Source organism: Mastigoproctus giganteus, chromosome 5, assembly GCF_048544385.1.
Source record: "Mastigoproctus giganteus isolate SK-2022 chromosome 5, ASM4854438v1, whole genome shotgun sequence".
NCBI lineage: Eukaryota > Metazoa > Arthropoda > Arachnida > Uropygi > Thelyphonidae > Mastigoproctus > Mastigoproctus giganteus.
Window position 1 is genome coordinate 202,164,981 of NC_143579.1, and position 27,630 is coordinate 202,192,610.

Genomic DNA, 27,630 nt, shown 5'->3' on the forward strand with positions numbered 1-27,630 from the left:
CTCATTACATCAGAAAATCATTACGATGGAATTTGGAAAAAAATTAATTCCGAATCTATTGAAGTAATGGAGGCATGGAAACATTTCTCAATTGTGGACTTTATCAGAATCGTAGCTTTATTACTAAAAGAAGTAAAACTGTCAACATTAAATGCGTGTGGAAGAATGTATGGTCAGGTCAGTTCATTCAGGAAATATGATTGAATGGGCAGAAAACGGAATCGGTGCGATAGTAGTTCTTGCTACGTCGGTAGGAGGGGAAGGTTTTGATGATATGACTACTGTGGCTTTCGTGGGTAGTACATTTGATAGAATCACCCACCTCCCTACACCGGCTGTAAAAGACCTGAGATCAAATCCCGTCGATGAAAGGAGGAATTTTTATGGATCTTTTTCGCAACGTGGCTGAGTTAGTCGGGCGAGGGTAGCATGGTTTTTTCTCCCAGAAACTTGCATTTTTCATCCAGCAAAATAGAAAATCGAACCACGCAAGTCGTAAACAATATATACAGTGTAATATGGCCTTAGTCGCTGATGCTCCTAAAAAAATAAAAAAGATATGATTACTGAAGACATTCAAGAATTACTGGTAGAAAAGAGGCCAGCATAGCAGATTTGGTGCAAATGGCATCGGAAATAAAATCAAATCAATTCAGATGATGAGAGTGCCGATGAAAATTCTAAACTTCCAAATTTTACACTAAAAAGCATACAGGAAGGCATAAAGTTAGCCGAGCAATTAGAATCTTATTTTTTGAATGCAGATTCTTGAATGAAAGGAGCCCAAAGTTCAAAAGGGAGCTTCAAAAATGCTTAGTTCCATATAATGAAATTCACAAAGATTTATCAAGTAAAAGCAAACAAACCCAGATTACTGATTTTTTAAAGAGAGCAGAAGATACGTGAAATCTAGAATGGATTTTTGTTAGTGCCGACCGGGCTAGCCGGGTGGGTAAAGTGCCTGCTTAGCAACCCAAAGGTCGCGGGTTTGAATCCCGCCTCGGGCATGGACCAGAGCAATGCAAAACCTTGGGAGGTGCATAATAGCCACAGAAGCCAATGCGCTAACAAAAAAAAAAAAAAAATTGTTAGTTTTGTTAATATTTTATTAACAAAATAGTGTATTTTTGTTACCTTTTGGAACAAGGGTAATTGATGCTACTATCACAGTAACATCAATATTGACATTGATGTTACTGTGATAGGGACACACATCTGGTGAGTATGGGCTTGGCACACCCAGGGTCCTGAGCTTGGATTCTCTCTCAGAGTAATTCAGAAATATTTTTTTTTTTTTTTTGGCTGTTGCAGCATAAGCCTTACGCTTCCTTGCACCATGTAGCTAATAATAATATTACAGAATAGTTTAGGGCTAAAGCCTCAGGTTATGTAGGGAGTTAACTAGCATACAAGTTAGTTCAATTGCATCATTTCTGTATGCAGTCAACTACTTAAGTAATTATGAATTGGCATCATTAAGTATATCTCATATTGTGAATACCTTCATAACAAATTACCATGATATTGCACTACCTTGAATAAGTAACGCTTCACCATAGGAGAAGACTATTGTTACATAGTCTTCTCCTATGGTGAAGACCAGTGCTTTTTTTGTAAAAAAATAGGTGCCTGTACTCATTCTTTGCTATCAGGAAAAATTAAAAATTAAAAGGATATGAAAAGTACTCTAAAAATTTTTTTTCCCTGATAGTTACTTTCATAGTAATGTTTTTGGAATAAGAACAACAAATTTAATATATTAACACAGTTTATTAAGTATAAATTTATTATTCAAGTATATATAGAAAAATAAGTAAAATGTAAATAAATTGGTCAGCTATTGAGTGCTGGGCACTCAGGATGACACGAATTGTCGTTAGTGTAGTATCTCAAATAGAGAGCGTTATGGTAGCTGAAAAAAGTTTCTAGTACCCTGGCTTGGCCTAAAACTTAGGAAATAATGAAAACGTTGTCTATTTGAGTCTTTCCAGTTGTTGTGAATACCAAGAGTGGGAGAAGCGATTAAAGTCTTGGGGGAGAAGCAACTGGTAGGTGAGGGCCCTGCAAGACTCCGTGCAGGTGCCTCCCCACCACCACCGCCTCAACACTGGCTTTCTGAGTACCTCCTTGCCGGGACAACCCCAGCTTTGAAAATTGTTAAAAAATACTTCTTGTGGCAAAATTTATAAATGACCTTTATAAAATTAACTAACTATTTAGCAACCTTTTTGTCACTAAAAGGAGAGTTACTTAGTAAAAAGAAGCATGTTATTGAAGTTCAATAAATTGAAGTGCAACAAAAAAAAGATTTTGAACTAATTTTAACGCAAAAATAAATAACGCATAGTTAATGTGATTTTTAAATTTTTAGCTCCGATAGCGATGGAAATAGAGGGGGGGACACGAAAATTACTTGTTTTCCTGTCTGATGCCGCCATTTTTAATTTAAAAAAATATTTTAAAATACTCGTTGAGCTCTTTCCAACGGTGTAGCTATAGGTTGTCAACAACATTTTAACCCCCCTCCATTTCTCAGACAAATTTTTGTCAACAATGATCATTATGGCGTTATGTTGGCCCACTTGATGTGCAAACCCATGCAAAATTTCTAGTCAATAGGTTGAGTGACTCCAGAGATACAATGCTGTGACAGACGGACGGACAGGCAGTCAACTGAGTGACATTTTAAGGGTCCTTTGTTAAACTATGGCCCCTAAAAATAATAAGTAAAAATAAATAACATAAGTAAAAATAATTTTATAATAAAGTTTTTGTAGAAAACTTTTTATTAAGTTCTATTACCCTATGCTGACTTCTTTTCTTCCTCTTTGTGTGTGTCGGTTGCTGAATGACATTTCCGAAGCAGCCACGAATCGACATATTTTGCTGGATCGAAGCGGGTCAGCGGTGGGCCTGCAATTTTAATAAACAGTAGTGAAAAAACTGTTTTTGTCATCAACGAAGCTCTGGTTGGGCTGGCGATCAGATTCATTTGTGAAAATCCTCATTCACATTCACTCGATGAAATTGGTATCATACTCAGAGCGTCCATCAAATTCTTCAATTCTTCCGAAACCATCTTTTCAATTAGGTACCCCCAAAATCCACAAATTGCATTTAACTGTAATCTAATTGACAATTTTCTAACTTCATTTTCACCAAATGCCAACAATTCATGCTTAGAAGGTTTAATACCTTCGTTGTCCTCGTTTTCCTTCTCTCATCATTGGTATTGTCACTAGTTCTTAAATTTTTTTTTTTTTTTTTTGAAAATGTCAGTGTCATTCGGATATTCAGGTACTGTGACCATGTAAACCGAGATGGGGAAAATTTACGGAAAAATGTGGATACGCACTTCCGCGAAACAACAGATGATTATTTGTCAGAGTAAAAGAAATTACTCCCTCCTAATTCTCGAACGAGGCGCTTACAGTTGATTCACGAAGGTGTCCAACCTACGGTCTGCGAGGAAAGTCAACTAAAACAGCATTTTAAATTTTGTTAATTATGAAAAAAATTCTCATTAAATGTTTTGTTTAGTAAATGTAATTGTGTATTGTACTTAATACACAATTTATTAAATTTTAAATTTAATAAAATTTTCGAATATTTTCAATTTTACTTTTACATGCAACAAGATATGGAAAATCGGCACCTCCGTAGCTAGGTGGGGAGGAGCAGCAGTGCTAGCACACGCTTCTTGATTAGACTGGGGTTCAAACCCGTCACCACCAAATACGGAGGATGCAGAAAGGTCAGGAATGACCACCTTCATATTCACGGAGCAATATGGCCTTAGTTGCTAATGCTCCTAAAAACCAAATAACAAACGAACATAGTTTTCTGAATAAAACTAGTGGTTTGCCAGTAATATGCAATTTTATTTGTCAGTTTCATCCACAAATTACTGTAATTCTCTCAGAATTTATTTTCATTTGTCTTTTATAAGCTGTTCTTCTGAATTGGCTTCTATAATCCCCACTCTCTCTCTCTCTCTCTCTCTCTCTCTCTCTCTCTCTCTCTCTCTTCCAAAGCAATCCAAAGACATGCTGCAACCAGTCAACAACCTTCCTTTGCATCTAAAAAACTGATTTTCGCTTTTGTTCTTTTTGTTACTTTTCTTCCAAACAACTGTTCACTCTGTACAAATCGCAAATCTGCCCTACCATGGAATATTGTTCCAACATCTGGGATGGTGCCCCCAAAACCTCTGTCAGGCTTCTATATTCCATTCAAAAGAGTGCAGTTAGGTTAATTAATGACTCATCTCCAACAGAATCTCTCCACTCTCTGTCACATAGACATTCTGTTTCTGCTACTTGCCTTTTCTATAGATACTACCATGGACACTGTTCTTCTGAAATGGCTTCTGTGATTCCTGCTCTCTCTTCCACAGCAGTCCAAACACATACCGTAACCAATCAACATCCTTTTACTGTCCAACTTAAAACTCGCAGAAACCAACTTTTCTTCTTCCTAATTTATTCATTCAACTTCTGTTTTCTGGAACAGTCTTCCTTCATATGCATTTTCTGAAAATTGCAATCTATAGAAATTCAAGTCTAATGTTAACAGGTATCTTCTTTTATCTTGTCAATCTTCAGCCCATGCTTGGTACTAAGTACTATAGGTTCTAATACCTCTTTGTTTGGGATTTTGATTAAAAAAAAAAAAAAAATATATATATATATATATATATATATATATATATATAATGTGATGTAAAAGTTAGGCAAAAGTAATAAAAATAAATAAATATGAATATGAAGCTATCATTAGAGGCAGCAAATGCACATCCTCCACTTGATAAATTAAAATAAATATGATATTTAAAATAAAAAACATCAGCCAGTAGTACGGCAAAAATGCAGAACGAAACGAAATGAAACGCAAAATAATATAAAATAAACAAACAGGAAAGGGAAAGTAGAGATAATAAGACAAAAAGGTAGTCGATAATCCCCTGTATAATTTAGTCATTAAACCCAATTAATAAAAATGATGTAAATTTAAAATAATGCCAATTATATATAATTTAGCGGTACCCCCCTCGAAGGTACCAGTTCCAAAAGACGTGAAATATCACCAAAAAGGGGTTAAAGAAACTACAAAAACTAAAATATCAAAATGATAGACTGACCATTATGCCCCATATCGACAGAGGACCACGAGGCCAATAATGGTCATGGAATCGCTGCATTTCAATCGTCATACAAATCATCGCAAAGGCGGAAATATCAAAGAACCAAACCACCCTTCCATTCTCCGATAGATCAACCAATGCAGAGGATTTGCATGGCGGTGGTCCTTATGCAGCAAGAAATAATCTATAGAACAGACAGCACTCTTGATCAGAGCCACACCACTGACATAATGCAAGCTTAACCAGCTTATATAATAGAAAGGAAAAGAATAGATGGCGGCACAGGCGCTGCTTATTTAGCATATCAACCCACTACTACCACTAATTTATATAATGTGATGTAAAAGTTAGGCAAAAGTAATAAAAATAAATCAATATGAATATGAAGCTATCATTAGAGGCAGCAAATGCACATCCTCCACTTGATAATTAAAATAAATATGATATTTAAAATAAAAAACATCAGCCAGTAGTACAGCAAAAATGCAGAGCGAAACGAAACGCAAAATAATATAAAATAAACAAACAGGGAAGGGAAAGTAGAGATAATAAGACAAAAAGGTAGTCGATAATCCCCTGTATAATTTAGTCATTAAACCCAATTAATAAAAACGATGTAAATTTAAAATAATGCCAATTATATATAATTTAGCGGTACCCCCCCCCCCGAAGGTACCAGTTCCAAAAGACGTGAAATATCACCAAAAAGGGGTTAAAGAAACTACAAAAACTAAAATATCAAAATGATAGACTGACCATTATGCCCCATATCGATAGAGGACCACGAGGCCAATAATAGTCATGGAAAGAGTGCTGATCAAGAGTGCTGTCTGTTCTATAGATTATTTCTCGCTGCATAAGGACCACCGCCATGCAAATCCTCTGCATTGGTTGATCTATCGGAGAATGGAAGGGTGGTTTGGTTCTTCGATATTTCCGCCTTTGCAATGATTTGTATGACGATCGAAATTCAGCGATTCCATGACCATTATTGGCCTCGTGGTCCTCTGTCGATATGGGGCATAATGGTCAGTCTATCATTTTGATATTTTAGTTTTTGTAGTTTCTTTAACCCCTTTTTGGTGATATTTCACATCTTTTGGAACTGGTACCTTCGAGGGGGGTACCGCTAAATTATATATAATTGGCATTATTTTAAATTTACATCATTTTTATTAATTGGGTTTAATGACTAAATTATACAGGGGATTATCGACTACCTTTTTGTCTTATTATCTCTATTTTCCCTTCCCTGTTTGTTTATTTTATATTATTTTGTGTTTCGTTTCGCTCTGCATTTTTGCCGTACTACTGGCTGATGTTTTTTATTTTAAATATCATATTTATTTTAATTATCAGATATATATATATATATATATATATATACACACATTTATCTGTGTATATATATACACAGATAAATGTCATTTAATATCATTTGTATGAAAAAATGGACTGTTTGAAAGACTCTTGGCCCCAGTTTTTTCCATTAACAAGGATTTTAGTGTTCCACACTGGAAGAATATTAAAATCCACACTGACATAATTCTAAGAGGGCACTGACTCTCTTTAAAAATTACAGCTGTGAATTACAGGCTCCAAAAAAGCAATGGGTTTGCCATTTTATTTATCTAATTGTTATTTTAGATTGTACTTTATAAGTAGCCTTATAGTTCTAGTTACACTGGTTATTTTTATTTTTAATTTAGATAAGTTTTTGTAGATTACTACTTAATATACGTAAAACCGTTGTTTCATTCGAATCTTGTAGTCATTGTTTTTGTATAGAGAGTGGTAGGGAATTCAAATTTTTAATTGTGGTAACTAGGTAGCACTAACGTAAAAATATATAGTGTAATACGCATCACTGCATTTAGGATTCTATTAGATAGTGTAGTATTGATTGACAGTTAATTAATTAAATTTATTGATCTGATTAATTTAAAATATCATGCCTCAAACTAGAGCAGCAAACCAACGGGCACAACGTGGCAGGAGTGCTATGACTCGGGGGAGATTCTCCAACGCATCACAGCCAAAAATAATGTGCAACTTGTGAAATGTTTGCCGAACTCGTGGAACAGAACATGATCTAGCTAAGGAGGATGTCTTTGTGTGTGCCAGGTGCAGAGAGTGTGTCTAGAAATTAGGCATCAACTCAGCGTTCTAACGGAGTCTATGAGAGCTTGAGGTGTAGGGTAGATGCCCTCGAAGAAATTAATATGAGGGGGCCCATCAAGCTCTCAGCTGCCCAACTCAATGCCAGAGCTCACTCTTGGGCATCAGGCAACACAGCAGCAATTTTCAAGGCAGAATGTGCTGGTACCAAAGGAACTAGTTATTGTTGGTGACTCTTTTGTCAGGGAGACGGGGAATATATTACTTAAAAAGGTTAGATGTAATAGGACCAGGGTATGTCTACCAGGGGCAAAAGTTGATGATGTTGCGAAGCATATATCATCTTTTAAGGGTACAAAGGATGATATTTTTGTACATGTTGGCACATATGACATTAAGAGTAGGTGATCTACAGATTTACTTAACAAATACCGGTCAATGTTGCAAAAAAGTCGTGAGTTACGATTAAATTTGAAAGTGTCTGCAATACTGCCCAGACATGATAGGAGGGAGTATATGATGATAGCCTTTTCAATCAGTTTGGCCCTGGAGGGAATGTGCAAGGCTCAAGGGGTAGAATTTTTTTCAGTGTGGTCTGTGCTTATTAACAGGAGAGACTGCTTCTACAGGGATGGGATACACTTAAATAGAAAGGGTGCAAGAATATTTGCTGATGCTATCGAGGCAGTGTTAGGTGGGTTGGAAAACTGCTAGCTTGAGGGGGGGGATTCACAGACTGAAAGGTTAAAAGTAGGTGCAGGCAGAGGCAAAGATGATTCTTGCACTACTTCTATTAGAATAAGCAGTGGCCTGGAGCAAGGGGTGCTGGGGGTTTCAGGGACTGATGGCAGTCATCATAAAACAGGTGGGTATATAGGATGTGTTAGGGTAACTAAGAATAATAATAGATGCATATATACTTGCATGTATACCAATGCCAGAAGTATAGTAAATAAATTTGATGAATTTGAAGTGTTGGTCAAGACATCAAAGGCAGATATTGTTGGGATATCAGAGACATGGTGTAACACAGATGTTAGGAATGCAGAATTGCAATTTTGGTGTACAATGTGTACAGAAAGGATAGACAGGATAGGAAGGGAGGAGGGATTATGCTGTTAATTAATAAAAACATAAACCCAAAAGATAGCAAACAAACTGAATGAGTATTTTGCATCTACATGGTATTAATGATTTTGTAATAACTGAGAGCAAAGTGGAGGAGAAATTGTTGAAGTTAAACATAAGAAAGGCACCTGGGATGAATGAGATCTATCCAGTTATAATAAAGGAGGCAGCAAAGGAAGTAAGCAAACCCTTAGCTATAATTATGAGAGCATCCTTGGACTCTGAGGAGGTCCCCACAGACTGGAGATGTGCAAATGTATCCCCAATTCACAAAGGGGGATCGAAGTGTGACACGAGTAATTACAGAACAGTTAGTTTAACTTCTGTTCCGGGTAAAATAATGGAGTTACTGGTTAACGATGCATTGTAGGATCATCTAGATAAGACGCAGCAATAATTCAGACACAGCATAGATTTGTTATGGGTAAGTCTTGTCTGACAAATTTGATTGGATATTATGATGTGGTTACAAAGGAACTGAATGCAAAAAATCATTTTGATATCATATGCTTGGATTTCAGGAAAGCTTTTGACACTGTTGTGCATCGAAGACTACTGTACAGATTGGTGCAGAATGGTATTAAGGGTAAGTTGCTACAATGGATAAAAGGATGGTTGAGTGGGAGAAGACAGAGAGTGGTAATCAGTGGGCGCTGCTCTGTCCCACAGTCCCACAGGATTCAGTGTTGGGTCCACTGTTGTTTTGTATATTTATCAATGATATTGATGAAGGTATATCGGGCTTAGTGTCAAAGTTTGTAGGTGATAAAAAGGTTGGCAGGATTCTTAATGACAGTAATGGCAGTGTGCTACTGCAACAGGATCTAGAAAATTTGGGAAGATGGGCCGAGAAGTGGCAACTGAAGTTTAACATTGACAAATGCAAAGTACTGCATATGGGTAGAAGTAACCCCAGAGGAACGTACCAACTGTGTGGTACTACACTAAAGGTGGCAGAAAATAATAAGACCTGGAAGTAATTGTGCAGTCAGATATGAAGTTTTCTGAGCAATGCAGACAGGCTGCCAGGGCAGGTCATGGGGTTTTGTCAATGATATACAGAACTTTTGCTAGCAGGGAAGAGGAGGTGTGTCCCTCTGTATAAGGCAATGGTCAGGCTACACCTTGAGTACTCCGTGCAGGATGTAGAAAGGATGTAGATTTGCTTTGCTTGAAATTTATGATGGGAGAAGGGCAACAAGATTGGTAAGGGGAATGAAGGGATCCTCTTACCAAGAGAGGCTTAAGTTGTGAAAATTGCTGCGGCTGGAGACTAGGCACCTGCGAGGTGATCTGATAAGGTGTATAAGGCCTTGAATGGGTTGAGTATGTTGAATTCTGATGGGATTCTTCCACTTGTTCAGATTACGAACCTAAGGGGGCATAAATTTAAATTGAGGAAAGGCAGATGTAGAATAGATGTGTGGAAATTTGCCTTTAGCCAGCAGGTGGTTAATTGCTGGAATAACTTCCATCTGTCGTTGTGGAAGTTGATAGGTTAAATAAATTTAAGGAGGAATTGGACAAACATTTAGAGGGAATGGTTGTGTGAATTTTTTTTTATTATTTTTTATTGGCTGATGCTGCATAAGCTCATATGCTTGCTTTCTTGCATCACATGCCACTATTACTACTACCACTACTAAAATGTGCCTTGTCATGTGTCTGTCAAAATGGTGTCTTGTCAGTGATATACAGAATTTTTTTGAGCAGGGATAAGGAGGTGATTATCGCCTTGTATAAGGCAATGGTCAGGTCACACCTTGTGTATAGGTCTAGAGGCTTCATTTTAAGAAAGATGTAAAGCTGCTGGAACGAGTACAGAGAAGGGCAACAAGATTGTTGAGTGGAACAAAAGGTTAAGTTTTGTAAATTACAGTGTCTGGAGACTAGTCATCTGATTGAGGTGTAGAAAGCCTTGAATGGTTTGAGCATGCTCAATGCTAATGGGATTCTTCCTCTTGTTCAGAATAATTGCCTGAGAGGGCATAAATTCAAATTTGAGGAAAGACAGTTGTAGTATAGATATGTGGAAGTTTGCTTTTAGCCAGCGAGTGGTTGAGTGATGGAACAAACTTCCATCTGTTGTTGTAGAAACTGATAGCCTAAATCGATTCAAGGTAGAACTACAGAAACATTTGAAGCAAGTGGATGGATGAAATGAGAAGGTTTTTTTTTTTTATGACTGATGCTATATATTATTATTATTATTATTATTAGCCACATGGTACAAGGAAGCCTGAGGCTTATGCTGCACCAGCCAAAAAAAAAAAAAAAAATTCCCGAGTTACCCTGAGAGAGAGAGAGAGAGAGAGAGAGAGAGAGAGAGAGAGAGAGAAGTAGAAAGGAATCACCAAGAAAGAGAAGAATGATGATATCCAGCTCAGGACCCTGGGTTTGCCAAGCCCATACTCACCAGATGTGAGCCCCCGGGGTTTTCTTGCATCATGTGCCTTTACTAATGCTAAAAGACAATTTACTTTTTAGTTTTTTTTTTTTTTTTTATAAAATAACAAGCACACTCACTAGAGGATTAATAATCCAGGTATGCTATAACCACATTGAAGGCTGCTGCCTCCATAATCTATTTCTAGTATGATTATTCTTAGATTCCCTGATATTTTGGCATCAGTACTCATCTTATTATAAAATGCAAGCAATGCATTATTTGGGATGTAAAGCATCCCAAATAATGGTTAGACCACATCTTGAAAATTGTATAGAGTTCTTGAAATTTCAATTCCAGACCAATGTGAACTTAGAATATTTTTGCCAAAGAACAAGATTAGTTACTTGCACAGAGTTATTCCAACAGGGAGAGGCTCCACTTTTGTAATTTGCTAATTCCAGAAATTATCTGTGTGAGTATCTGATTGAAGTTAAGTCTTTAAAAGGGCTCAGCTAATGATTGGGGTTAGTTAATTCCATACTGTGGTTCAAAAATGGATTTCAGGAAAGCCTTTGATACTGTTGCATAAAAGACTGCTGTACAAATTGGAGCCGTGTATCACTAAGGGCAAGTTTAGAGAAGAGCAACAAGATTGGTGAGGGGAAAGAAAGGGTTCTCTTACCAAAAAAGGCTTCAGTTCTACAAATTGCAGCATTTGGAGAGTAGGTACTTTAAGTTAGGGTAAAAAAAAAAAGTACTTAAAGTACCCTGTGTTAGGGTACTTTAAGCTCTTGAAGAGATTGAGCAAGCTCAGTGCTGATGGCATTCTTCCTCTTGCTTAGCTATTAAACTTTTAGAGGGAATGGATGTGTGAAATTTTTTTTTTTTTTTTTTTGGCTGATGCTAGATAAGTTTATACACTTGCTTTCTTGCTGTTGTTGTTGTTGTTGTTTGGTTTTTAGGAGTATTAGCAACTAAGGCCATATTGCTCCAGGATATGCAGTGGTCATTCCCTGACCTTTCCACATCCTCCGTATTTGGTGGTGACAGGCTCGAACCCCGGTCTAATCAAGAAGCGTGTGCTACGCAATGTTGCTCCTTCCCACCTGGCGACGGAGGCGCCCTGCTTTCTTGCATCACATGCCTCTATTACTATGCATATGAGGGGACATAAATTCAAATTGAGGAAAGGTTTCCTTTAGCCAGCAGGTGATTCATTGCTGGAACAAACTTCCATCTGTTGTTGTGGAAGTGGATAGCTTAAATAAATTCAAGGAAGAACTAGACAAACTATTGAAGGGAATGGATAGGTGAAATAGGAAGGGTTTTTTTTTTTTTTTTTGACTGATGCCTGAGAGGGCATAAATTCAAATTTTGAATTTATGCATTTCTTGCATCATTTGCCACTATTAATACTAATACTAAAAGTATCTGTTGGAACACAGTGTTGCCTAATCTTGTGTAATCAAGATGGGTAGGATGAATAGGTGATGTGCTATAATAATAATAATTTACTTGGTGACCCTACCAAGTATATCTGTAAACGTGGTTCTGCAACTTGAGATTGGGAGCAGCTGCTAATAAAACATGAAATAAATCTGGAAATTTGATAGTTTTGTGGAGTTAAAAGCAAGGAAAGAACCTGGAAATATCAACAATCTGTCAGGTTTCCTGGTCTATGGGTCCATAATAAATTATGAAATTTACTATCGACCTGAATTTAAATGCTCTGATTCAGATTCATAGCATGTATATCTGATTATTTTAAAACATGAATAAAAAATAAATATATTTTAAAACATGAATAAAAAATAAATAATTTTTAATCATCTTAAACATCAACAAAGATTATTGTCACATTTTTTTGTTTATTAATTTTTAGCAGAGATTTGGTGCAAGTACAAGGTGATGTTGTAAATAAAAAGATAGCAGGTAAAGAATTTAAAAAAATGTTAATCCTTATAAATTTCTTATTCTGATTTTTGTAATACAGTTGCAGTAAATCTTAATTATAGAAATGCGCACATACAATGTGTTGTTTTTTAAAATTGATTTTTTTAATTAAGTTGTAAATGACTGTTATTTACAATATAATTAAATCTCATTGTTTCCCCTGAATCTTCTTACTAATCTTTATTCGGACCATTGAAATAACTGTATCAGCAATTGAATAAAAAAACAATAATAATAAATAAGCATCTCAAATAATGGGACTAAACATGAAGTCAACAGTGTGAATAGTATGGGAGTGCTAGGCTTCTCAGACTGCTGGCAGTGGCCCTCCTGGCAATAGAACCAGTGCTAAGCATCCTGATTAAATACTTAGTAAATGTTGTAAATTAAATTATTTGGTAATAATGTAATGAGGTCATAAGAATTAATAGGTTATGCCAAACATAATAATTTAACATTGATAAATGTAAGGCACTGCATTTGGGTATCAGGAATCCCAGAATGACATATCATTTGGGGAGTAACAATGTGAAGGTAATGGAAAAAATTGATAGAAGTAATTGTATATTACAACATGAAGTTTGAGTAGGGCAGACAGGCTCTCAGGACATGGTGAGGTTCTATCAGTGATATATAGAAATTTTATATCATTTTATTTCATATAACAAAGATATGATTATCCCATTGTGTAAGGTAATCCCATATCCCATTGTCTAGAAATTAAGCCACATCTGGAGTATGGCATACAGGTTCAGAAGCCTCATTTTAGGAAAGGATGGACATCTATGGGAATGGGTACCAAAAAGAGCAACACAGTTAGTCAGAGGCACAAAAGAAGTCTTCTGTAAATTGTAAAATCTGAAAACTAGGCATCGTATCTGGATATCTGAGCATGAGGGAGCTATTTGAACAGCTAACTTCATCCACTCTGCCCTCACTGAACACTACTGTTGAGCAGCATGGGTAACAACTCTGTCTTTAAAAGGTTGAAATAGTTGACTGCACCCACAATTACCATATTGTTTTTGGCTCAGGGCTTTCTGTATTTTTACATCAGATCTTAAGTTGAATTATAACAAAGGGACCCACTAAAAATGGATTCAGTGCTATAAATTAAGTCCATTATCTTGCACTAAATTTGCTAAATTTACAGCTGTTTAATTGTATAGGGCAGTGATGCTGTAATTTTATGCATGCTAATTGTGGATATTTTGAAAATCTGTTGTAACTTCTGTAATGAACCCCATTTCTGTGTATCTTAATGCATTTGAAACCCTTTATGACTCGTGTTTACTCAATAAACATTCTGAGATATAGCATATTAAAGCATTTATAAATGCTCATCATATGATATGCATTATAGTATACCTCATACAGGCAGGGACGTGCTGCCAAATTGTTAACAAGGAGCTCACTTAAGAATGGCAGTGCTAAGAATGATCTCTAGTTAAAATATCCTTTTAAATTTTATCAAACTACTTTTTTTTTTAATAAGGGGGCTCAGATAATCCCCAAAAATTTAATAAGGGCTCTTGCAAGCCCCTCTTCATCACACCTCTGCATACAGGTGTGCTGGACCACCTATATGAATCACAGGTATGACTTATTTACACTGTTTTATACAGATGGCTTAACACTTCTTCCTATTCTTTCTCTCTGAAATGATAGGTATAGCACTAATTACTGCCCCTCAACAGGTACTTGAACCTAGAAATTTAAAGCTGTCACACTGTCTATGTGATATAACTGGTTAGATCCTAAACTTGAATATTAGATGTATTTCTTTCTGAGAAAATTAATTTCTTCTGTTTGTAATACAAAATGGATTTTTTTGGTTCATCATTTCTTTAGGCCTTTCATGGATTGGTGGTGCTTGTACAGAACAGTTCAAATTTGGAGAAGCTGAGGATAACCCAGGAACATATAGTGGAATACAGCTACATACACATGAAATTGCCCATTTGTAAGTATCAACTGCAGCACTTCACTTTATATGAGGAATTTTGTTAAAGAAAACTTATAATAGCACAATTACAGAGTGGGCATATATTATTCACCATGCTATAAACCATTGTAAACAGAAAAATATGGCAGATAAAGATAAACAGTTAATTTTATATGAAAGAACAACTCAAAAAGTTTTGGCAAATTTCATCAAATGACATAACCACTAAATGGCAAAACAGAGAAAGCCCATTCTCAAAATGGCATTACCATAACAGAAAGTGGTGTGTGTGTGTGTGTGTGTGTGTGTGTGTGTGTGTGTGTGTGTGTGTGTGTGTGTGTGTGTGTGTGTGTGTGTGTGTGTGTGTGTGTGATTAAACTTGGAGATTAAACTGCAAAGATGATACCAGTTGGAATATGACAGAGTGGTCAAGTTTATTGGCACAGAAGTACATGCACTTTCAGTGGCCATGGTTCAAACTCACATGACTACTAAATATGGAGGTGTTATTTTATCTCTCTACTGTGCAAACTCCTCTGACTTTACATGGACATCTCAGAGTATAAACAGAACATTTATTTTATTTCTTTATTTTAATATGTTGGCAAGAAAGCACCTGGAAAATGATCTATACAGGGTGGTGTTGAAGCACTTTTAAGAAACAGGCAGTGTTCTGGTCATTCTGTTCGTTCTGTTTATGTGCCAGACAGGAGCAAGCTGAACATATTTATTCATTCTGTTCAGGTGTTGAAAAGAAGTAAGCTGGCAAGGCTGGGAGACAGTCGATGGACAAGTTCATGAAGCTTTTCATTGCAGCTTGAGGGATTCAACTTGTTCCAGCAGGAGAACTTCATTTGACCTCATTTGGAAGTTCTCCACATTCATTTGAAGCTTTATGCTTATAAAATTCAGATTGCAAGCGCTTAAATCGCACAATCAACCACATAAAACGGAGTTTGCATGGACATCCTCAGTCAGATTGAAAATGACAGTGGCTACTTGAACAGCACAAATTCATCTTTTCATGTGATGGCAAACAGGCACAACTGCAAAATTTGAGGAACCGAAAATCCATACTTTGTTCCATCATGTTCTGGACAGCAGTTAGTTTGAAATTGACTATTGTTTGGACCCTTTTCAAGTTACAACAAATGGAGCTCATATGGAAAACCTTCTTAATATCAATATGAAAACTTTTTTGAGTTGCTTTTTCAAATAAAATAAATTTCTTTATCTGGTGCACTTTTTTTTTTTATAGTGATTTGTAATATGATAAACAATATATGCCCATGCTATATAAACAGAATTACAGAAATCAAACTATAAACCCAACATACTTTCAAAATCAAAAACGAGTGGCCTGTCTTCTCACTTCTCCAAAAATATCTTTCCAAAAATTTCAGTTGCTTAACCTGGGATCATCCAGCTGTTTTGATGTTTCAACTCTACTTTAAAGACTCACAGAAGGATAATCTTTATTCCTGTAATGTTCTGGGTTAAAACCATCAGCTGATAGAGACTGTTGCTTGGTGTATGCAATTGATAGTTGATTACCTCAACCTTCACTACCTGTGAAGGCAACCTATTCCAGCAATCAACTCACTGGCTAAAAGAAAACTTCCTACAATCTTGTCTAACCCTCTTCTCCTGTAATTTGAATTTATGTCTCCGAGTTCTGGAATTCTATGTAACAGTGAAAATTCCACCTTCATTCATTTTACTAATCTCAATCAAGTCACCTCTGAGTTGCCTGGTTTTCAAGCTCTCTATCCCACATAATCAGTCTTTTTCCTCAAATGGTTGTCCTTTTGCCAATCTCACCATGCGAGTTGCCAATCTTTGGACCCTTTCAGGAAGCTCAATGTCTTTTTTCAGATGTCTCCATACTTGAACACAGTATTCCAAATGTGGTCTTACAGTGTGTGTAATGTGCTGCTTTATACAGCGGGACTATGACCTCTGTACCTCTACAGGATAATGTTTGATAAATCATTGATAGGACACCGTGGGCTTTCCTGGCTGCCTGTTTACACTGCTCGGAAAACTTCATATCTGCCTGTATTATAACTCCCAGATCCCATTCTTTCTCTACTGTTTTTGTATCGTTTTGTAGTTACAAATAGTTGTGTAGCTTAAAGTATTTAGTTACTGTAGAACTTATAATGTTTTGCTAAATTTTAATCAGTTATTTATAACTTTGAATTAATCTTAAAATTTTAATTTTCAGTGATGGTTAGCTTAAGTGTATTTAACGTTTTTTATTATTTTTTATCTGCATGCTACATATTTATTAATACATTTACCAATTTTATTTTGAGAATACAATTACCAGAAAAGGATATTCTCCTCTATATAAATCAGAGCAACTGATGGCAGTAGGACTAAATTCTTTAAATCAGGAGCTTGTTTGTTCTTTGGGATGGGGATTACACGAAAAGGTTAGCTAATCTAGAGGAATGTAACACAATTAGAATTTTTTAACCAAGCTATTGTCAGGTGCCTCTGTAGCCAGGTTGGAAGGAGCAGCAGTGCGTAGCACATGCTTCTTGATTAGACCGGGGTTCGAGCCCGTCACCACCAAATATGGAGGATGCGGAAAGGTCAGGGAATGACCACCGCATATTCACGGAGCAATATCGCTTTAGTTGCTAATGCAAATATAAGACTGCATAAAAAATTTTGACTTAGGACAAGCAGTCCTCCTTATAGTTTATCACTTGGCCTCCTATTCTGATTGCCGACCGGGCCAGCCGGGTGGGTAAAATGCCTGCCTGGCAACCCAAAGGTCGTGGGTTCGATTCCTGCCTCGGGCTTGGATTAAAGTACTGCAAAAACTTTGGAAGGTGCATTATGGCCACAGAAGCCTATGCACCTACAACTACAAAAAAAAAAAAAAACCTATTCTGGTTGTTTTTTTTTTTTTTTTTTTTTTTTTCGACACATCTCAGCAAAAAACTTGAATGTGATGAGCAGGTTAAATATACAAAATTGTCTTAAAAGTCAGGACATCATATTGTAGAGAGCATGTGTATGAGTTTGGAAGAATGCTGTTGAAAAATTATTATTAGTGATGACACACATAGATTAATGCAGGAGTACCAATTATATACTAATAAATTATACTGCCAATGTTTGGTCTAATCCACATGACTATTATATGCAGTGAAGATCTGGTATTCTCTGTAAATTCCTATGCGAATTTTCAGTAATCCCAGAAAATAAACAAAAAATGTATTTATCAGTGTCATTTGTCAGCCTGTTGTACATTTTTTATGAAAAATAGGCATTCTTTTTTTTTGCCTAAACCTTGTATAATAGTCTGTAATAATGCAGAATAACTGAAAATTGTTTTCCTAAATACCAAAAATATTTTACAGGCTGGGTGTCCCTCATGATGGAGATGGTCCACCAGATGTCATGCCATTCAGTCCTGGAGCTGAGAAGTGTTTGGGATTTACAAGTTATGTGATGAGTCGTATAAGAAATGACAGAATCTATGCTCAGTTTTCTCCTTGCTCCAAACAACAACTCAACTACTACAGTTTGTGAGTGATAATATACTTCATAGTGTATTCATAATTTATTTAGAGCTTTTAATATTAACCATAATGGTGGCAGGACACATGACAGGTGTCGATTTTCTTTTTAATTTTTGGACAAACTTCTTTTTTTTTTTGTAATTCTGCTTGAACAGTGCCAAAATTTTACTTTTCTTAATGGATTGCAATATTTATTGTATGTAACTTTTTAAGTTTCAAAAAATTAACTTTTAAAGCACATTGTGTTTTATACCTTGGATTTTTTAAAAAATATATATTAATTCTGATGAAAATTATAAAAAAAAAATTTTTTAGACATCAGATCCTTATTTTCTTCTATTTTTCCAATTTAAAGACTGTTCAATTAGTGAAATTTCAAGTTTATCTCCCCTTATTATGTATAAAAATATTAAAAAAACATGTATATTCAGTACTATTAATTCTGTTTTCAGGTTTATTTCAAAATTAGCACCTTTTCTGGCTATTTATTAAAGAAATAGCTATTTTACAAAAATAACCCAGTTAGATTGAAAATAATACGAGGACAAGCAGCCCTAAATATTATTTTAGAGCTTTTAAAAGCACCTGCTTCCTTTGTCAGCAGCTAACTTCTAGGTTGCAAGTAGTTATAGTTTACAGATTTTAGTGAATAGCTGTGGAAGAACCATGGCACCATAAATTCCTCATTATTGTGAAATTCTAGCAATCAGAAACTCCTATCAGTGTCTGTGACCTAGAAATGATCTAACAGCTTTCAAGGTGCCACCACATATTCTATCTAAGTACAATAGACAGAAAGATGGAATTAATATGGCACCCCATTACAATTAATACTGAATTTCCACAGTTCATATATATGTGCTTGAAAACTATTTCTGGTGCCCATACTAGTGCAAGCTGCCAGTAATAGTTGCATCACATTGGGAAGTCTGATGCCCTCATCCCAAAAGTAATCTGGAAACAAAGAGGCTACCATATTTCCTAATTTTATGTGGCTGTTATTATTTAAAGCATTTAGCATTAGTAAAGGCACGTGATGCAAGAAGCCAAGCTTATATAGCATCAGCCAAAAAAAAAAAAAAAAAACCCCTTATTTCACCCATCCACTTGCTCCAGATGTTTGTGAAGTTCTACCTTGAATCTATTTAAGCTATCAACTTCTACGACAGATGGAAGTTTGTTCCAGCAATCAACCACCCGGTGGCTAAAGGCAAACTTCCACACATCAATCCTACAACTGTCTTTCCTCAATTTGAATTTATGCCTTCTTAGGTGATTATTCTGAGCAAAAGGAAGAATCCCATCACCATTGAGCATGCTCAAACCATTCAAGGCTTTATACACCTCAAGACCACCTCATAGGTGCGTAGTCTCCAGACACTGTAATTTGCAAAACTTAAGCCTTTCTTCATAAGAGCAATCCTTTGTTCCATTCACTAATCTTGTTGCCCTTCTCTGTACTCGTTCCAACAGCTCTACATCCTTCTTAAAATGAGGCCTCCAGACCTGTATACAGTACTCAAGGTGAGGCCTGACCATTGCCTTATACAAGGGGACTAATCACCTCCTTATCCCTGCTAGAAAAATTCCTGTATATCATTGACAAGGCACCATGAGCTACTCTTGCAGACTGTCTGCACTGCTCAGAGAACTTCATATCTGCCTGCACAATTATCCCAAGGTCCTTTTCATTCTCTACCACTGTCATTGTAGTACAACAGAGTTGATACATTACTCTGGGGTTACTGCTTCCCATATTTAGTACTTTACATTTGTCAATGTTAAACTTCATTTGCCAATTCTCAGCCCATCTGCTCAACTTTTCTAGATCTTGTTGCAGCAGCAGCAGCAGTAGCATACTGTCATTAACAACCCTGCCAACCTTCATATCATCTGAAACTTGGACATTAAGCCTGATATACCATCATCAGTATCTTTTATAAATACAGAAAACAACAATGAACCCAACAGTGAACCCTGAGGGACTCCACTAATAACATTAGTCCACGATGAGCAGTGTCCATTGATTACCACTCTCTCTCTTCTCCCCCTCAACCACCCCTTTATCCATAGCAGCAATTTGCATCCTATATCACACTGCTCCAAATTGTGTAGCAGTCTTCCATGTGCAACAGTATCAAAGGCCTTTCTAAGATACAAATATATGATATCAAAGTTATTATTTGCATCCAGTTTCTTCGTGACTACATCATAGTATTCAATCAAATTGGTCAGACAAGACTTCCCCTTAACAAAACCATGCTGTGTCCAAGTTATAACTGAAGTCTTGCCTAGATGATCCTGCAATGCTTCTTTAACCAGTGCCTCCATTAATTTCCCTGGAACAGAAGTTAAACTAACAGGTCTGTAATTATCTGTCTCCCTTTGATCCTTCTTTGTGGATTGGGGTCACTTTTGCACATCTCCAGTCCATGGGTACCTTCCCTGAGCCCAGGGAAGCTCTCATAATTATGGCTAAGGGTTTGCTTACTTCCTTTGCTGCCTCCTTTAATATAACTGGATAGATTCCATCCACTCAAGGTGCCTTTCTTATGTTTATCTTCAACAATTTCTCCTCAACTTTACTCTCATTATTACATGATTATCTAGCTTACTGCCAGAGTTTAATACACCTCTGGCATTCAACTCCCTGAATAACTCATGTGTGAATGTAGATGCAAAATAATCATTTAGTTTGTTAGCTACCTGAGCAGGATCATCAACAGTTGAACCATCAATATCAAGTAGACCAATCTGATTCATCCCCTTCCTTCTAGAGTTTACATAAGGAAAGAACTCTTTGCTGTTTTTCTTTGCATCCTTTGCCAAAGCTTTCTCGTAATCTGCCTTCGCCTGCCTACCCTCCTTTGTGACTTGGTTAGAGACCAGTTTATATCTATCACAGGCTTCGGTGTCACCTGTTATTTTATATGTATCCCATGCCTTTTTTCTTCTCTGTCACATCTAATTAGTTCATCTGACATCCATTTAGGCCTAAATCCTGAACAGTATTTCTTAGTTGTATGAAAAGCCTAGTAGCTTTCAAGATTAATTCTTTGAATGCTTCCCATTTCGAAATTGGTAATAATTAAAGGTTATTTACCTTTAATTATTACGAAGGATGTTATTATCATCAGTTGGTCCCACCATATAGAATTTAAATATTGTCCCAGACCACTGTAGTCACCTTTACGAAAGCAAAAACCCTCCCCTTTACCCATGATGGTAGTTACCTCTTTGAGTAAATCCCACTTCAGCACATTGTGATCACTGCCACCTAGTGGTTCCTTTATCTGCAGATTCTTAATGAATGAATAATCACTACTAATAATCAGATTAAGAATATTACTCCCTCTAGTTGCCCGGTATTTGGCGCATTATAGCCTCAGTTTCTGATGCGCCAATAAACCCCAAACCAAACCAAACCAAACCCTCTAATTGCCTCCCGAACATGCTGCTGTAGAAAACAATCATCCAATAAATCCACAAAAGCCTTGCTAGTGCGTGAGTGACCAACCCACAAATTCCAGTCAATCTTTGGGAAATTAAAATCCCCCATTTTAAGACACTCTGATTTACTGGCCCGCTCTATTTCTCTGCACAATTGCTCATTATACTCATCAGATGCATTAGGCCTATAACACACACATACTCGCATTTTTCCTTTCCCAATGCTTATGTCACACCAAACAGACTCAACATTGCATTGTTCACCAACATCAACTGGATGCACTTCCATAGATTTTATGTTTTTTAACTAACAGCATAACCCCTCCTCCCTTCCTGTCCTGTCTATCCTTTCTGTACACATTGTACTCCCCAAATTACAATTTTGCACTGCTTATGTCTGTGTGACACCACATCTGTGATATCCTTTCACAAGTATTGATATTAAAAATGGCTTGAGAGTATGTATATGCGAAGTATTGTGATGGGGTGCTGCACTCATCCCATCTTTGAATCTATTGTACTCATATGGTATATATTTGAATCTACATGTACTCATATGGTAGCAGTTGGTGCCTTGCTAGCTCCCGGGCAATTTCCAGGCTGCAGATATTAGCATTAGTAGAGGCATTTGATGCAAAAAAGCAAGCTTATGCAGCATCAGCCAAAAAAAAAAAAATAATAAAAAATAAAATAATAATAAATAAATAAAAAATAACCACTTCCACTTCACCCCTCTGTTCGTTCGAAATACCTGTCCAGCTGAGCCTTAAACTTATTTAGGCTATCAACTTCCACGACAAGGGATAGAAGTCTATTCCATCAACCAACCACCCGCTGGCTAAAGGCAAATTTCCACACGTCTATCCTACATCTGTCTTTTCTCAATTTGAATTTATGCCCTCTCAGGTGATTATTCTGAGCAAGAGGAAGAATCCCATCAGCATTGAGCATGCTCAAACCATTCAAGGCTTTATACACCTCTATCAGATCACCTCGCCGGTGCCTAGTCTCCAGACACTGTAATTTGCAAAACTTAAGCCTTTCTTCGTAAGAGCACCCCTTTGTTCCATTCACTAATTTTGTTGCCCTTCTCTGTACTCGTTCCAGCATTTCTACATCCTTCTTGAAATGAGGCCTCCAGACCTGTATACAGTACTCTAGGTGTGGTCTGACCATTGCCGTATACAATGGAATAATCACCTCCTTATCCCTGCTAGAAAAATTCCTATATATCATTGACAATACACCATGAGCTACCCTTGCCGCCCGTCTGCACTGCTCAGAAAACTTCATATCTGCCTGCACAATTACCCCTAGGTCCCTTTCATTCTCTACCACTGTCAATGTAGTACCACAGAGTCAATACGTTGCTCTGGGGTTGCTGTTTCCCATATGTAGTACTTTACATTTGTCAATGTTAAACTTCATTTGCCACCTCTCAGCCCATCTGCTCAACCTTTCCAGATCCTGTTGCAGTAGCATAGTGTCAGTAGTTTCCTTGACAACCCTGCCAACCTTCGTATCGTCTGCAAACTTGGACATTAAGCCTGATATACCATCATCAATATCATTTATAAATACAGAAAACAATAATGGACCCAATACTGAACCCTGAGGGACTCCACTAATAACATTAGTCCACGATGAGCAGTGTCCATTGATTACCACTCTCTGTCTTCTCCCCCTCAACCACCCCTTTATCCATAGCAGCAATTTGCCTCCAATGTCACACTGCTCCAATTTGTGCAGCAGTCTTCCATGTGCAACAGTATCAAAAGCCCTTCTAAGATCCAAGTATATAATATCAAAGTTATTCCCTGCATCCAGTTCTTTTGTGACTGCATCATAGTATCCAATCAAATTGGTCAGGCAAGACTTCCCCTTAACAGAACCATGTGTCTGAGCTATAACTGAATTCTTGTCTAGATGATCCTGGAGTGCTTCTTTAACAAGTGGCTCCATTAATTTTCCAGGAACAGAAATTAAACTAACAGGTCTATAATTACTTGTGTCGTCCTTTGATCCTCCTTTGTGAATTGGGGTCACATTTGCACTCTCCAGTCCATGGGTACTTCCCCTGAGTCCAAGGAAGCTCTCATAATTATGGCTAAGGGTTTGCTTACTTCCTCTGCTGCCTCCTTTAATATAACTGGATAGATCCCATCCACCCCAGGTGCCTTTCTTGTATTTATCTTCAACAATTTCTTTTCCGCTTTACTCTCAGTTATTACAAGATTCTCTAGCTTACTGCCAGAGTTGAATACACCTCTGGCATTCCCCTCGCTGAATAACTCCTCATGTGTGAATGTCGATGCAAAATATTCATTCAGTTTGTTAGCTACCTGGGCAGGATCATCAACAGTTGACCCATCGATATCAAGTGGACCAATCTGATTCATCCCCTTCCTTCTAGAGTTTACATAAGTAAAGAACTCTTTGCTGTTTTTCTTTGCATCCCTTTCCAAAGATTTCTCGTAATCTGCTTTCGTCTGCCTAACCTCCTTTGGAACTTGGTTACAGATCAACTTGTATCTATCATAGGCTTCTGTGTCACGTGTTAATTTGTATGTATCCCATGCATTTTTCTTCTCTGCCATATGTCTCATTGGCGCCTCCATAGCCAGGTGGGAAGGAGCAGCAGTGCATAGCACACATTTCTTGATTAGACCGGGGTTCGAGCCTGTCACCACCAAATACGGAGGATGCGGAAAGGTCAGGGAATGACCACCGCATATCCCGGAGCAATATGGCCTTAGTTGCTAATGCTCCTAAAAACCAAATAACAAACAACAACATATGTCTCATTAGTTCATCTGACATCCACTTAGGCCTAAACCTTGAACAATATTTCTTAGTTGGTATGTAAAGCCTAGTAGTTTCCAAGATAAGTTCTTTGAATGTTTCCCATTTTGAATTTGCTGTTAGTAACATCATCAGTTGGTCCCACTGTATAGAATTTAAATACTGTCTCAGTTCATCATAGTTGCCTTTACGAAATCAATAACCCTTCCCTTTACCCCTAATGGTAGTTACCTCTTTGAGTAAATCCCACTTCAGCAAACTGTGATCACTGCCACCTAGTGGTTCATTTACCTGCAGATTCTTAATGCATGAAGAATCACTACTGATAATCAAATCAAGAGTATTACTCCCTCTAGTTGCCTCCCGAACATGCTGATGTAGAAAACAATTATCCAATAAATCCACAAAAGCCGTGCTAGTGTGTGAGTGACCAGCCCCCAAATTCTAGTCAATATCTGGGAAATTAAAATATCCCATTATAAGACTCTCTGATGTGTTGCCCCACTCTATTTCCCCGTACAGTTTCTTATTATACTCATCAGAATCATTAGGCCCATAGCACACTCCTACTCTCAATTTTAATCGCCCAATGCTTATGTCACACCAAACTGACTCGACACTGCACTGTCCAGCGATGTATGTCGACTGGCTTCACTTCCTTGGATTTTATGTATTTCTTAACTAATAGCATAACCCCTCCTCCCTTCCTACCCTGTCTATCCTTTCTGTAGACATTGTACTCCCCAAACGTATCTGAGAGTTCAATATTCTTAATCCCACTGTGATAAGGAATGAGTGATGGTTTTTCCACAGCTATTCCCTTGGATTATAAATACTTATCATGTGTCGAATATTTTATTGTTGAGAAGGCAAGCAGGTACTTTTGTACTTTTGTAAGTTTCTGTGAACTCTATAACAGTTTAACACTTTTAACCTCTTAATTGTAATATTTTGACTTCTGTAATATCATTTATATTCATTCTGTTTTATATTTTATACTTTTATCCTTGTTAAAATATTTATTTGTGTAATAAATTGCCAGAAATCTGACTTTATTATTCCAAACTTTATTATTTCATTTATATAAATTGGTGTGTTTAGTAACTTTATCACATTCTTTATGATACTTTTTTTTTATAAAATATTCTTACTACTTCAAAGTTAATCCCATATAATGAAATGAAGTGAAATTTTAATATTTAAAAAAATCTGATTTATTTACTGTTTTCTTTATTCTTAAAATACAGATTTTAACAGATTATACAGGGTTTATTTAAATTGGTGTCAAATATTCTAGGGGCTTATTCCCATCGACCAAACATTTAAAAAAGTTCATATAAACATGGGCAGTAGCGTACCTAACCTTTTTCGGGCCCGGAGGCAAAGAACATGTTCGGGGCCCCTACTTAATGAAAATTGCAAAAGCAGGAGACAGCCAAAGATGCCGGGCCTGGAGGCAATTGCCTTGCCTGCCTACATGGTAGCTACGCCACTGAACATGGGTCTAGAAACGCTTAGTTTCCTCCCCACATGCCTTGATATCTCTATCAAGTCATGTAAACACTACTAGTAGAGACTCCACCACTCAGCGAAGAGATATCTGCAATGGGTAGTAGTGTTTTGTTTTGCTGATTGGCTTTTGCTTTGTTGTTTACAAACGTTAGTTAGTTGTGGAAGATACTGCAGATTACTTCGGATTAAAGAAATTGTAAATAAAATGTATTCAGTGAGTGAAATGGCAGAGATGCACTACACTTATAGTCTTGCAGATGGGAATGCATTAAGAATGCGTGAACTTTATTCAGAAAGGTACCCCGACAGGCGTTTACCTTGTCCAAGAATATTTACATGAAACCACCAATGTTTGCGAAAGAAGGTTTCAAAAGATCTTCTCTCATTTGAGAGAAGATCTTTTGACACTGGAAGACCAAGAGAGGTACGAAATGCTGACCTTGAGGAACAAGTTCTTCGTAATGTGGACAAAAATCCATCAGATAGTATAAGAAGAATTGTAGTAAGGAATGGAGTTAGTTATATGACTATTTGGAATATTCTCCATGAAAACCTTCTGTACCCCTATCACCTTCAAGGGTAAAAGGACTTACTGAGGCAGAATTTCTGCCACGAAGAACATTGTGCCAGTACATTCAACAAAAGTGTGCTGTGGTCCTGAATTTCTTGTTCACTGATGAGGCTGGTTTTACATGTGATGGGATCTTAAACTATCGTAACAACCACACCTGGAGCAATGAAAACCCCTCATGCAGTGCAACAGGACAACATCAATGTAAGTTCAGTCTAAATGTTTGGGCTGGAATCGTGCATGATCATTTGGATAGGCCCCAATTTTTTAAATCCATGTCTGATAGGAGACATTTATCTGCAGTTTCTTGAAAATGAATTGCACCATTTTAATGGACGATGTACCTCTGGACGTTGTCCAACAAATGTGGTTCATGCACGATGGTGTCCCAGCTCACTTTATTTGGAGAGTTTGTCAGCATTTGGATGACCATTTTCCTCAAAGATGGATTGGTTGCGGGAGATCCACTGAATGGTCTGCTCGATCAACAGATTTGAACCCAATGGATTTTTATCTCGGGGGGACATTTAAAGTCCATTGTTTATGCAACTCCTCTGCCTGATGTTGACATTTTAGGAGAGCATATCGTAAATGGATGTGAGCAAATACGTAACACTCCAGGTGTATTCAACAGAGTATGACAAAGCATGGAATGCTGACTCAGAGGATGCATCGAAGCAGGAGGAAACCATTTTGAACAATTTTTTAACAAAATGTGTCTTCTGTTTACTTTGTTTGTTTCTGTTAAACTTTGTCTTGTTTAATTGCATTTCTTGTTCTAAAACTAAGCGTTTCTAGACCCATGTTTATATGAAATTTTTTTAATGTTTGGTTGATGGGAATACACCCTAGAATATTTGACACCAATTTAAATACACCCTGTATAAGTGTGCAAAATTATTACATACAGTAGAGCATCAAAAATCCGAATATCAATAATTTGAAACGTCAGTAATCTGAACGAGCCAGAATTTTTTATTTATTTATTTTTTTTTTTATACTAGTATCATAAAATAATTACAGTAAGTGCCGATTTTTGTGATCATGTTTATGAATTGAATTTTGATTCTATTAAACAGT

At 36.9% G+C, this 27,630-nt stretch overlaps 1 protein-coding gene across 1 annotated transcript in view; it reads left to right on the forward strand.

Moving 5' to 3' along the window:
• Nucleotides 1–27,630, forward strand: part of LOC150086010 (A disintegrin and metalloproteinase with thrombospondin motifs like) — a 63,094-nt gene that overhangs the window by 22,698 nt on the left and 12,766 nt on the right. Inside the window, exons 4-6 of the mRNA XM_090374770.1 lie at nt 12,661–12,710; nt 14,583–14,694; nt 18,054–18,221. Coding sequence (XP_090230896.1) covers nt 12,661–12,710; nt 14,583–14,694; nt 18,054–18,221 — 330 coding nt within the window. The remainder of the gene's footprint in view (nt 1–12,660; nt 12,711–14,582; nt 14,695–18,053; nt 18,222–27,630) is intronic.